At 35.3% G+C, this 14,413-nt stretch overlaps 1 protein-coding gene across 1 annotated transcript in view; it reads right to left on the bottom strand.

Moving 5' to 3' along the window:
• Positions 1–14,413, bottom strand: part of ttv (exostosin glycosyltransferase 1 ttv) — a 441,491-nt gene that overhangs the window by 233,593 nt on the left and 193,485 nt on the right. Inside the window, 1 exon segment of the mRNA XM_075312971.1 lies at positions 7,906–8,025. Within this exon segment, the coding sequence (XP_075169086.1) occupies positions 7,906–8,025 (120 nt within the window).

Genomic DNA, 14,413 nt, shown 5'->3' with positions numbered 1-14,413 from the left:
GGCAATTCGGATTTGGAAAAGCGAAAGCCTAACTGAATATTTTTCCTGAATTTTATACTAATTGAACTTGAAAAAAAAAATTTATTTGATTTTTTAAATAAACGATTACACCGATTTACACGCGTTTTCCCTTGACAAAATTTTGACCGTATCACACTTTAACTTGTCTTTAATAATTGTAAAAAATTCTTCAAAATTAATGAAATTGTCTTTAAATTTGTAGTCTTGCTGCAAAACGCAAAAAAGCTTTGATGCAAAACGCAAAAAAAGCGTTTAAAAATAGAAGTTTTTCAATACATTATTTTAAAGAAGTCGAGTTTGAAGTTGAAAATTAAGTCTAAAGGACTTTCATGGGACACGAAGACAAAAAAAAACAGAAAAAAAAACAATAAATTAAAATTTGGTACACTGAAAAAATTGAACGTCGTAACTACAAGTAAATTCCAGAATATTGAGTAGTTCAAAATTTTACTCATAGTTAGTTAAATTTAACTATTGATGAACAAAATTAACTCAGGGGAATTAAATTGAACTTACGGCCATTACCAGCAAAATGGTTAAGAACTCCCAATGAGTTCGTAAATGGACTGGAGCAAATATAATAATAGGGAATACGTACTTTCTCAAACGTACGAAGAAGTTTATCATCGTTACTGAACTTTTACTGTGCAATATTACGAAGTCTAGTTGGACACGAAATTTCCATTTGTAGTATAAATAAACTAACGATGAATGTCAATTCTAACTACCGTTAAGTGAATCTAATTCTAGAAAATAGTTCGTCTCCGAAACATGTGCTCGTGTGGTGTTTCTAAAAATAGACACCCTTGACTGTATGTGTTAATGAATACATGCAGCCAAGCAAGAAAAGAATCAACTAAGTCACATTTGGTTGTTGATGAGCATAAGAGCTAAGTGGCCCAGTGGATAGTGTGTTTGGTTTGAAAACTGATGGTACGCGGTTCGATCCTCCGTCCGGACAAAAGGTAAACTTTTATAAAATGATAATAATAATATCTAATAAATACTTCTACAGAGGAGTAGTTGGTTTGTACTAAATATAATATGATATGTAGAAATGGGGGTCCTCCTCTTAAGGTCTCCTTGCTCCAAGTCAACATGTGGTCTAGGGAATCCAGAACATTAATTTTTCGTTTTTAAAAAGTGTATTATTTAGTTAATTGTTTACTTCTGAGCAGTTAACTTTGAACTTGAAAAAGTTAAAACAAAATACTAACCTATAGGAAAATATTGAACTTACTATGGGTACATGCTTCTTTAGCGACATACGAAGTTCAAAATTAACACTGGTTAGTTAAAAATAACTCGCTAATGGGTTCACTCTTCTCTGAGTGTACCTAGAATCTGGTGTGCAAAACTTAAATTTGTAAGAGAGTTCTGTCTTAACGGTATCCTTACTTCTATTCTCCGCTTCTTTTGCTCGGAAACAATACCGAAATCATTAGTGTAAAGACAGAAGCTTTGGAACCGGGCATGCTGTTTTTTTGTTTCAGTGTAGCAAACCCTGGGTAACCTCTAGTGATTCCGCCAGTACTGGTAATCAAAAACTTACTACTTGCAATATTACCGGGGATTTAAAATAATATCTAACCTGTGTAGAACAAAAGTGATTTCTTTCATTAATACCAGTAATCAAAATCATATCTAGAGGTCAGGGTTCGAATCCTGCTGAGACACGCCCATTTTAAAATGTTTTTGTAACCATTAACTTTTATTGTTTCTTTAGTATTTTGAATATACACAAAAAGTGATGAGGCCAAGTAACTGAAGCCCAAGCTTTTCAAAATTTTTTATTGAAGCTTAACTTTGGTTGCATAATTGATTCAGTTAACAGAACAGGGTGGTTGTATATTCATTTCTTGTTTTGTTATTTTATTGTTCAAAAAGCAAAACGTCGGAAAAAAGTTCAACGCATTGACACTCGGAAACTTTGGAGGCTATTGTGCGGTAGAAATTAAACGAGGAACTTCCTTTTAAGTCATTCTTGGTTGACGTATGCTGAGTGCGAAGACGCTGAGTAACCTTGAAATATCCATGGTCCGCGGTGAAATTCCCGATAATATCAGTCTTTTAATTTGTCGATGAGTCTGAGCAGAGAGAGACTATCCCAGGCATTTTGTTTGTTCACAAACTGCTTAATAAGAATGTCTTCTCATAAGAGAGAACCAAATACAGTATCTTTCGACATTCGTTCAAGAGAAAGAACCCCTGGGGTTTTTCAATCTAAGTTTTTTTTTGTGCACTTTAAGAACTTTAAGAACTTCAATGGCTTTAGTCCGAGCTTATTTTTCAATATGTGTTGGATCCGTTCTCGCGATATGTACAGCTCAGGAGCACGTTTCTACCACTGCGGTATCACAATGGTCTGAATAGTCTAAGTGAGCCTGAAATAACGGGCTGCCTAACTAACTGTAACGCAGATTTCGATCAAATCTGACCTTCATATTTCGGATCATTTTTGGTGCTGTTTGCGTTTTCTCGTACACTTTTTGGATGTCATGCAACACTGCCAGTATCACAGTAACGAGGAATGGTACGAGAAACAAAAGATTTATGAACATTTAAATGCCAGAGGGCTCTAACGACAGTCCCTTGTGGTTTACCAGCTAACTATAAATCAATCACACTATCACGCTTGAATTCTTTATTTGTGAATGCAAAAGATTACAATGCTTTTGTAAGCTTGTAAATAATAAAATGATCTGACACTGGAATAAATCTCTCAGCTATCACAATTAAAATTAATAGCATCCTGGAGTTGGTTGCAATACATATCAACCACAACTAATAGGGTTTTTTTATTAATTTTTTAATCTATTGAAATGTCTAAATTGTGATCAAATCAAAGGAAGTTTTTCTTAGCGCAGGACCCTTATTTAAAAAGAAAATTATATCAAATACACAATGAAACGGTTGGCCATACAACAATTACTTTCAGTTCAATTTACTTCAAAGCTTTTTTTTTTTTTTGTAGTACTGATCGTACCTGGGATGTATTTTACCTGCACGGATGAAAAAGACTGTTTTACATATGTTTGGCTATAAACATTATATGTTTGGAACACAAATTTTTAAACACAATATTTTTGAGTGCAAGCATATAATGTTCATAAACTAGCATAACATGTTTGGGACATATATGTTAATATGTTAGAACATATTATGTTTGGGACATAAAATGTTTGTAAATATAATATGCTTGGATGCAAACATATATTAATTTAGAAATAGTCTATAAACATATATGTGTTTAGTAGCTTGGAGCGCTATTTAACGGAGCGATATGGAATTAATTTGGTGGTTGTCGCTTGTTATTACAAAATTAACATTTTATTTTTCCTTGGGCAATTGATCAGCTACTTCTTTGATCCTTACAAACTGTGTGGTCCGCTGTTCGAATCCCCGTCCGGCAAAAGGTAAAATTAAAATAAAAAAAATCATGCAATTGAATAATTTCTTCTACAATGTTTGTATTACAGAAAAAGGTGATAAGAACTAAAAAATCTCGTGGAAGTGAGAAAGATGTGGGGGAATATACAATTGGGCAGAAACAAAATTTTGAGCATTCAGGTCGAAAACCTATGTTGTTAGCACCTATATTACCTGTTTATTTTCATAATTCATTATGATTGTAAATATATAAATAAATAAATAAAATTTTGAGCACAATATTGTTTGGGAGAATTTTTTTAAGCATATAATATTTTTGGGTGCAAAATGCTTCCAAACATATTATATGTTCACATAATAACATATTGTTTTTTGGAAGACAACATTATTGAATTTGGATGCAAAAATACAAAATGTTTGGAACTTAGACTACCCAAACATATATTGTTTAGACCAATATGCTTAAATTCTTAAATGACAGGGAGATGCCTCCATATGCCGTTAAGACCTTAGTGGAGGAGTCACGGAAAACAAAGACTAAACTCATTATGGGATGCGATGCGAATGCACATCATAGTATATGGGGAAGTAGTGATACTAATGCAAGGGGAGAGTCGCTAATAGAGTTTATTTTGCGTACTAATCTGGTAGTTTGCAACAAGGGAGATGTCCCAACCTTTGTCACTAAAAACAGGCAAGAGGTTTTGGACATCACCTTGGCCTCGCAAGAACTGAATGAAATGATATCTGAGTGGCAGGTTTTAAGTGAACACAGCTTCTCAGATCATCGCTACATCAGTTTCAAATTTGATGTTCATATCACCAAGATCATATTTCCGCCAAATGTTAGGAAAGCTGACTGGAATAGGTATAGGGAATCGTTCAATATGATGATACCGGAAATAACAGAGACAAATATGAGAAATGTGCAAGATATCGAATACGCAGTGGAGCGGATTACTAAGGCCTTCAACATCTCACTGAAAGCTGCATGCCCTAGAGGAAAGCCAAGGGGGAAACATCGACCACCATGGTGGTCTACGGAATTAAGTAATATGAGGAAATCCTGCAGGAAGCTCTTTAACAAGGCAAAGTCCACCAGAGCTTCTGAGGACTGGGACGCTTACAAGAAGAATCTGAGAGGATACAAGCGAGAACTGAGAAATGCTCAGCATAACTCTTGGAATGATTACTGCAGCAGTATTGAGCATACGTCCGAGGCTTCCAGACTACGGAAGGTTCTAGCATCCACCAACTCCGCTCCAGGTTTCATTAAAACATCGGAGGGCAATTGGACAACGTCCAGTGAGGAGACGCTGGAGGTACTATTGGACACACATTTTCCTGGAAATCAGACGGTTGAACCATGTACTGGCGGTGCCACAGTTGCTCAGCGGTCGTTTCCTGTCGAGGAAATTGTATCGGAAACTAGAATAAGATGGGCGCTAAATAGCTTTGGACCATTCAAATCCCCTGGACCTGATGGAATTACTCCGGCGGAGTTACAAGCTGTAACTGACAAAATTATCCCCTGGTTGTCGGTGATATATAAAGGATGTATCAACTTATCATATATCCCAGGAAAGTGGAGGGAAACAAAAGTCGTTTTCATACCTAAAGCGGGAAAAGCCTCTCACTCGAGGGCGAAGGATTTCCGACCAATCAGCTTATCCTCATTCCTACTTAAGACTCTGGAGAGGATGATAGATATTTATCTTAGAACTAGCATCGATTCAAGTTTGTTTTCGAAACGACAGCATGCATACTCGAAGGGCAGGTCTACTGAGACCGCACTACATGAACTAGTCAGCTTTATTGAAAACTCACTATCTGTCAAAGAATACACAATCGTGGCGTTTCTAGACATCGAAGGGGCGTTCAATAATGTCCATCCGAGCTCGATATTAAATGGACTGACAACTCTGAATGTTGATCCATGTATACTCAGGCTGTTAGACGAACTGCTAATGAAGAGACGTATTTCAGCCACACTAGGACAAGCAAACATACAAAAGTATGTGAACAGAGGCACTCCTCAAGGAGGAGTTCTATCACCTCTTCTTTGGAATGTTGCTATAAACGACCTTCTGGTTTCCCTAGAAAAAGAAAGGATACAAGTGGTGGCATACGCAGATGATGTGGCGATAGCAGTCAGGGGAAAATTCCCATCAACAATTAGAGATATTATACAGAGAGCCCTCCGGATGACTGAGAAATGGGCGAAAGATAATGGTCTTGGGGTAAATCCTGCAAAGACAGAAATAGTCATGTACTGCAAAGATCGCAAAACTCCCACGGTTAGGCCCATTTCCTTAGGGGGTATTGAAATTCCCTTTAGGGAGTGTGCAAAATACCTTGGCGTTATTTTGGACAGGAAGCTGAACTTTAAGCTTAATATTGAAGAAAGGGCGAGGAAAGCAACGGTAGCTTTATACTCGTGCAAAAAGGCAATAGGGAAAAAGTGGGGACTAAAACCAAAATTTGTACATTGGCTATACACGGCAGTGGTTAGACCTATAATGCTATATGGTGTTGTAGTCTGGTGGCCGGCACTTCACCAGCCGACAAGTTTAGACAAAGTTCAGCGTATAGCGTGCTTGTGTATCTCAGGTGCATTCAGCAAGACAGGAACAAACTCCCTTAATGTCATACTGAATCTATTGCCTTTAGACATTTTGGCCAAACAGTCAGCTGCAACAACGGCTGTGCGGTTGCGCGAGCTATCGCTGTGGTCGGAAAAAAGTTACGGTCACAGTTCGGTCCTCAAAATAATGCCAGATGTGCCTAACGTAGTGGATTACACTTTGGCGAGCCCACTTTTCGACAAAAAGTTTGAGACTCTAATTCCCAACAGTGAGGCGTGGTGTACACGGACCCCGGGGAATAAAAGATATATAGATTTCTACACTGATGGCTCCAAATTGGATGGCCAAGTGGGTTTCGGAGTATATTCTAAAGATCTGGAACTTCGAATAGCGAAAAGATTACCTGATCACTGTAGTGTTTTTCAGGCTGAAATATTAGCAATAAGAGAGGTGGCGAATTGGCTGAGAAGTAATGTTCCAAAAAATGTGGGCATTAATATATACTCAGACAGTCAACCTGCAATAAAATCCTTGGACTCTGTGTTCCTCAACTCGAAAACGGCCATCGATTGCCGCAAATCTCTCAATGAGATGGCTGAGCAGTACAATATTCACCTAATATGGGTGCCTGGCCATAGGAACATACCGGGGAACTGCGAAGCGGATGAGTTGGCAAGGCTAGGGACTACCTTACATATTCCAGGGGAACTAGAATTTGTTGGTATGCCCCTAGCTACCTGCAAGCTCATGCTGCGTGAGAAGGCTGTTATGATGGCAAATGTTCGATGGGAGAATTGCAAGGGTTGTAACGACACCAAGCAAATATGGCCCCATTTCAAATTAAACCGCACACTAGATATGCTAATGTTCTCGAGACGTCAGATATCACTCCTGATATCTGCTATAACGGGTCGCTGCCTGATAGGAGATTTTGCAAAAACTATTGGCGCGAAGTATAATGACTATTGTATGAGCTGTCATGATGCGGAGGAAAAAGAATCAATTAAACACCTCTTGTGTGAGTGTCCTGCATTTTGTGTAAAGCGCAAGCAACTTTTAGGAGCATATAGCTTCAGATTACTGGCGGATCTGGAAAACGTTAACTTAAGCAGTCTGCTAATATTTTTGGAACAATCTGGTTGGTTCAACAAAGAAAAATAATCAAGAAGGTTCAGCGGTTAAAACTAGAAGTGCCCATATGTAATAGGTACTTTTAGTTAATGTGGTATCACAATGGACTGAATAGTCTAAGTGAGCCTGAATCTTAATCGGGCTGCCACTTTAACCTAACCTAACCTAACCTAATATGCTTTCAAACATATTATATATTGGAAGAGATCAAACATATAAATGTTTGGGCAATACCCAAAAATGTATATGCTTGAAGCAAAATATGTTTGGGAGTATATGTTACTGAAGCGATTTTTTGTGAGCGTGTGGGTGTGACCAGTATATCCCAATAACAGTTTCATGAATTCTCAAACTACAGTGCAACATTCAACTGAGGGAAACGGATGAACCATGCGTTTCCAATACAGTCACACACTACACGAACATAAGCATCGAACATCAGGAAACTAGTTCACCCACAACCATACAGTTAAGATTTCGTTGATGTTGCACATTAAGTGCTGGTTTGTTTACTGAAAGTTCTTCTTTGACATCGTTGTACCAGGCATGACTATGTCTTAGGATATGCAGGAGAATATCCTGTTATCCACATGTTAGTTGTGGGAACAATACACAAACCATGTTATCTTCTCGAAGAACTTCAATAGCCAGTTATAGACAAATTAGCTTATCCTCTCCTTTTATAGGAGAAGTGTCTTAGAGATACGAGTATTTACTCCTTGTCATTAGATGTAAGACATGTAGATTTTTATACAAGAGAATGCTTGAAATCACTTACCTCAAATGTTGTGAACACAATTTTTTCTATTGATCCAAAATAGCGCTCCCAGAGTACTTGAGTCTGTTGGCGTAGTGCGAAGATACGTTCGTCCGAAATAGAGCGAACAACTTCAGGAACCTGAAATTGAGTAAAAGCAAAATATAATTCATTAAACAATTATTTTTAAATAAAATGGAATGAAATACGCATCAGACAGTTATCACAGTAATTTTTATTGACGAGAAACAAGACATTGTGTGATCAATCACCAATGAGATGAATTCTGCAATTTTTAGATTTTGTTGTTTTATTAGAATAGTAACAACCCGAAATCAAAAAATAAGATTAAGGAATTGTAGTTATATGAAAAGATGATGCAAAGTGATGGTGCAAAATGGGGCCTTCTGGGAAGAATAATAATAATTTCCCTAAGAAGTTATCATACAAGACCCGAAACGAATCATTTCCTCCCACCAGATCTATATGAAATGGTGCGGAAATTCGTATTAGCCAGTAATGAAACGTGGCTATAGTCAGGCTTGTATAAATTGGTATCTGGCATTTTCTTTTCAATTTCCTAATTCTTAAATGCACAAGATCACCGATTCTTCCGAAAATAATATATAATATTCAAAATATATATTAATAGAAACGGTCAAAAATGTTTTTAATAATAATCTTAAAAAAGACAATGCACACATCGAAAAAAAAGTGAACGGTTTTATAGGAAGAACGAACTACCACGCACGAAAATTGAACTAAATTTTACTCCACATTTTGAGATTTCCACAGAGCGTTGTTAAAACTAGGAAATTTTAATGCCCTGTTGTACTTTGTAACTGCAGTTCACGAAATTACATAATCTCATAGAAGAAAAAATTAGCTAAAAGTAAAGAATAAAATCATTGGCGCCAAATCATGACCATCTTACTATTTTTGGGAATCGTGCGAAAATTTTCATTTGTTTTTGTTCATATTGAACTTATGTGTACGGTCATTGAACTTTATACTCACGTTTAGTTCATAAAAGTTTTGGTACATACTTAAAAAAAAGTAAGATTTCATTAAGCTGTATAAAATTTCGATAAAAATAATAAAATTTAATTACAAGCAAATAATTTTTTTCCAATAAAAATAAGCTGTATAAAATTTCGATAGAAATAATAAAATTTAACTACAAGCAAATAATTTTTTTCCAATAAAAATAAGTTAAATTTAGCGTTGTTTAACTACGGAAACTTTTTTCTGTGCATATAACTAAGTTTTTATTTACAAAAAAATAATTTGATTTAAGTACACAGAAAAAAACGTAGTTAAACTAACGCTAAATTAAACTTATTTTTATTGCCAAAAATTTTTTTGTTTGTAGTTAAATTTTATTATTTTTTGAGAAATTTTCAACAGCCCAATGAAAATTTGTTTTTTTTTTAAGTATGTCTCAAACATTTTAAGAACTACACGTGAGTATAAAGTTCAATGACCGTACACATAAGTTCAATATGAACTAAAACAAATGAAAATGTTCGTATGATTCCAAAAAATAGTAAGAATGAACTACTGTATGGTTAAAATGATCATGATTTGGCGCCAATGATTTTCTTCTTTAATTTTAGTTCATTTCTTCTTCTACGAGAGGGTGCAATTTCTGCAGAACTGCAGTTAAAAAAGTACAACAGGGCGTTAAATTTTCCTGGTTTTAACACCCTTTGTAGAAATCTCAAAATGAGGAGTAAAATTAAGTTCAATTTTCGTAGGAGTTTATTCTTCCTATAAAAAAAGTTTACTTTTTCGGTGTAGAGAATAGAGATATTTGTATACCACACAGCTTTTATACCCACCACCATAGAATGGTGACGGGGTATAATAAGTTTGTCATTCCGTTTGTAACACATCGAAATATCGGTTTCCGACTATATAAAGTATCTATATTCTTGATCAGGGAGAAATTCTAAGACGATATAACGATGTCCGTCTGTCTGTCTGTCTGTATGTCTGGCTGTCTGTCTGTCTGTTGTAATCACGCTACAGTCTTCAATAATGAAGCAATCGTGCTGAAATTTTGCACAAACTCGTCTTTTGTCGGCAGGCAGGTCAAGTTCGAAGATGGGCGACCTCCCGATTTGGGGTCTTGGGCTTATAGAAACCGCAGTTTTTATTCAATTTACCTGAAATTGGAAATCTAGAGGTATTGTAGGTCCACAAATACGTGTGCCAAAAATTCTGAGTATCGGTCCATATTTTGGTATAGCCCTCATATAGACCGCTCTCCCGATTTTATTTCTTGGGCTTATAGAAACCGCAGTTTTTATCCAATTTACCTGAAATTGGAAATCGAGAGGTACTTTAGAACCGCAAAGAGGTGTGCCAAAAATGGTGAGCGTAGGCCCATGTTTTGGTATGGTCCCCATATAAACCGACCTCCCGATTTTGGGTCTTGGGCTTATAGAAACCGTAGTTTTTATCCAATCTGCCTGAAGTTGAAAATCTAGAGGTACTTGAGGACCATCAAAAGGTGTGGCGAAAATGGTCCGTATCGTTCCATGTTTTGGTATAGCCCCCATATAGACCGACCTCCCGATTTTACATCTTGGGTTTATAGAATCCGTAGTTTATATACAATTTGCCTGAAATTGGAAATCTAGAGGTATTTTCGGGCCATAAAGAGGTGTGCCGAAAACGGTGAGTACACTGAAAAAACAGTGAACCCAGCAGGAGGAAAACTTTCGGTTAATTTTAGAAAAATTTGAATATTTGTAGAAAATTTTAACTAAACAGTATTACAAACGTTGGCATCATGCCGATGTCATAAAAATAAGTAAATATTTTTCGACAAATTCAAGAACATTTATTAGACGTAACTAAGTTTTTTCACTTGTTAAAGAAAATTTTGTAGTTTGAAGGAAAAACTTGGAGTTCAAAATTGCAAGAATGTCTTTAGTGACATACGAAGTTCATGATGGACGCATTTTTGGTCAAATTTACAAATTTAAAGAAATTCTGAACTATTTTGTGGAAGATACGAATTTAGTTAATCTTTATGCTTCATTTTAGTGTATTTTTTTCCTCGGGTTTAGTTAATTTAACTAACGTACACAAAAAATTATTAGAGTAAAGAAAACTTTCTCCAAACATAAAAATTCTATGGACTAAAATAAAGTTAAATTGGCTTTAGTGAAATAGAGAGTTCACTTTTTTTTTGAGTGTCCCGATTTAACTCCTTGGGTTTCTAGAAACCGCAGTTTTTATCCCATTTGCTTGAAATTTTAAATATTCTGGTATTTTAGGCTCACAAAAACGTGTATCGGATTAAGTTTTTATCGGTCCATTTGGTAATGCCTCCATATAGACCGACTTCACTTCTTGAGGGTATAGAAGGCGCACTGATCATGAAAATTGCTTGAAACTCAATGTAAAATTTCCAGATTTTACTTCTCGGGTGAAAATCTACAGATTTAAGATTTCAAATCAAGACGTTATTTTATAATTTTCTTGCACACTTACAAGAGATGTTAATGATTCCTCTAAAACTCAAACAAAAATGTTAATGATTCCTTTAAAACTCAAAATAAATCCAGAATCTGATATAGTCCTCATAGGTGAAATCTTTAAATTTATCTTCTGGAAGTGTTCTCAAGTCCTCAAGCCCTCCTGAAATTTCAAAGGAAACCGTAATATTTGGTTCATGGTGGTTCGGCCCGGCCGAACTTACTGCTGTATATACTTGTTTTACCAACATTACTTTCAAATCTGGTAAATATTATTTAACTTCAAATTTTTAGTTTTTTGAATTTTTGGTCAAAATTTGATTTTCAATTTTGACTGCAGATTACTTAGAAGTACTACAAATTTTCCGGAAAAACATATTTTTGAAAACAGCGTTATGATGTTGATTTCATAGAATTGATCCGTGTAGCTCATAGTTGTTTGACTTTTAAACAGGTATCATCTAGGTTTTTTTAGCTATTGGTATTATTTTATGTAAATTCATACATAAATTTAATCTGCGCACTATTTATACCAACGTCCTAACATAAATCTTATCGAACTCTTCCAACGGGAGTGCGACTACTGGTCACATGCCAAAGAATATATCGCTTAAATACTAGAGTGACTAAAATATGTCTCTGTATTCCTTTATCAATTCAAGTTAACTCGAATGAACGTTCTAGTCACAATTGCATATTCACCAAGAAATATTTAGTTCGTACAATGCGCTCGCATCAGACCTGAACTTCGATTAAATATACTGTAGATTTGGGAGAATCTTTAAATAACCCAGCAAAAAAAGCGTCTCCAAAAAAGTAATGAAAATGTTCTTTTTGGATCCGGAAGTGGTGCAAAATTGACGCAGAAGCGATGAATTTAACATGGGCTTGGAAGGAAGTTCTCCATTTCAACAGCCGTTGCACTGAATTATCACCACTACTTTAGGTGTGAACCAAATTCAATGTTTTGGATGTAAATTAAAAAATTCTGTGATATTTTGTCAAATAAATAATTTATTTAATTTTTTATAATTTTTAATGGATTCTAACGCTTGTCGGAAACGTTTGACCTCAAATATTTTCAAAAATTCACAATTTTTCCCGATTGGATTAAGCATTTTTGTCGACAAAATTGAAATGATTTGTACCATTTTATAAATTCTTACTCTGTTGTTAACCTATTTGAAACAAAAAAAGTTAAAATTATCCATTAAAAGTATGAAAAAACCAAGTTATAAAAATTGAATTAAAAGAACTTCCTGGGTAGTTAAAATAAAGAACATCATTGGGAGTGCATCTTCTGGAAGTGCTTTTAAAGTTGTGCTTTTGAAAGAACTTCCAAATTTTTGTGCTGGGTAAATGCTAGTTTTAAGTGGTCCATGCCAACCACCTATTTCAATTCTCCCCATTACCTACTCATTTTCAAACTCCAATTATTAACGATTAACATAACTAACTGTATTCAGGGCCATGTCCGGCCCTCTTTCAAATGTCAATATGCAAATATTAATACAATAAGTAACAGGAATTTAATACTACATGAAAGTTACAATATAACTTTTGTGTTTTTTTTTTATTTTATTGCAAATTAATATGCAAGGAAGAGAAAGTCATAATTACAGCTCGATAATTCTGTTCTTTGTATCAACGTTTAATTTTATTTTAATCATCGATGTCATGCATGAGTTGTGATTACTATGGAAATGAAAAGTAATTTTTACACAATGAGTTCATGACTAACGGAGACTGGGAGTATGACATTTTCCTATGGCTAGCCGTTTCCAACTATCCACAATGTATTGTAGTTGGAAACGGAAATGTTTTATTGCCATCACCCTCCAATGGTACATCAGGTGAACACCCACAATGATAACCAGCACGTGCATGTGTTCTAAACATCTTCAAGGCAATGGCAATCGTCTATGCCATTGCTAACGAGAAATGCATTCGAACATTTTCCTCAAAGATTCAATTACCCGTTTGCAGTTCAACTTAATTAACTCAATATCCTGTCGTTGAATTCTTGGTAAGAGAAAAAATAAAAATTCCATAACATACAACCAAGTATCGATGCAATCCATATTGATACAGTGTACATAAATACTCGGATACCTGTACTCATAGAGAAAACTTTGTTCTTGTCGGAATGTACAGTGGGGTGTCCTTTATTAAACTCCAAACCACAATGGGATAGTGTATCGAATTAAATTGAACAAGTTTTCTTTTCGTATTCCTTTGTATCTCTGAAATGGTACGACTACACATCAAAATACCATATGTCAAGAGTGTATTAAGGTGGAGCTACTTGATATGACGGTATCTACTCTGTCAAAGAATACTGAACTAATATGAACATTTATGTAACCTACATTTTATGAAACAAAATTAACAGAATTTAATTAAAACAAGAAAACAAGTATATACAGCAGTAAGTTCGGCCGGGCCGAATCTTAAATACCCACCACCATGAACCAAATATTAGGGATTCCTTTGAAATTTCAGGAGGGCTTGAGGACTTGAGGACTATATCAGATTCTGGATTTATAAATCATTTTTGTTTGAGTTTTAGAGGAATCATTAACATCTCTTGTAAGTGTGTAAGAAAATTTAAAATAACGTCGTGATTTGAAATCTTAAATCTGTAGATTTTCACCCGAGAAGTAAAATCTGGAAATTTTACATTGAGAAGCAATTTTCATGATCAGTGCGCCTTCTATACCCTCAAGAAGTGAAGTCGGTCTATATGGAGGTATTATCTAATGGACCGATAAAACTTAATCCGATACACGTTTTTGTGAGCCTAAAATACCAGAATATTTACAATTTCAGGCAAATCGGATAAAAACTACGATTTCTAGGAGTTAAATCGGGAGATCGTTCTTATGGGGGCTATACTAAAATATGGACCGATACTCACCGTTTTCAGCACACCTCTTTATGGCCCGAAAATACATCTAGATTTCCAATTTCAGGCAAATTTGATAAAAACTTCGGATTCTAGAAGCCCAAGAAGTAAAATCGGGATATCGGTCTATATGGGG

Source organism: Haematobia irritans, chromosome 5 (genome assembly GCF_050003625.1).
Source record: "Haematobia irritans isolate KBUSLIRL chromosome 5, ASM5000362v1, whole genome shotgun sequence".
NCBI classification, from domain to species: Eukaryota; Metazoa; Arthropoda; class Insecta; order Diptera; family Muscidae; genus Haematobia; species Haematobia irritans.
The sequence above is the reverse complement of the archived record's forward strand: the minus strand, read 5'-3'. Positions and strand labels throughout refer to the sequence as shown.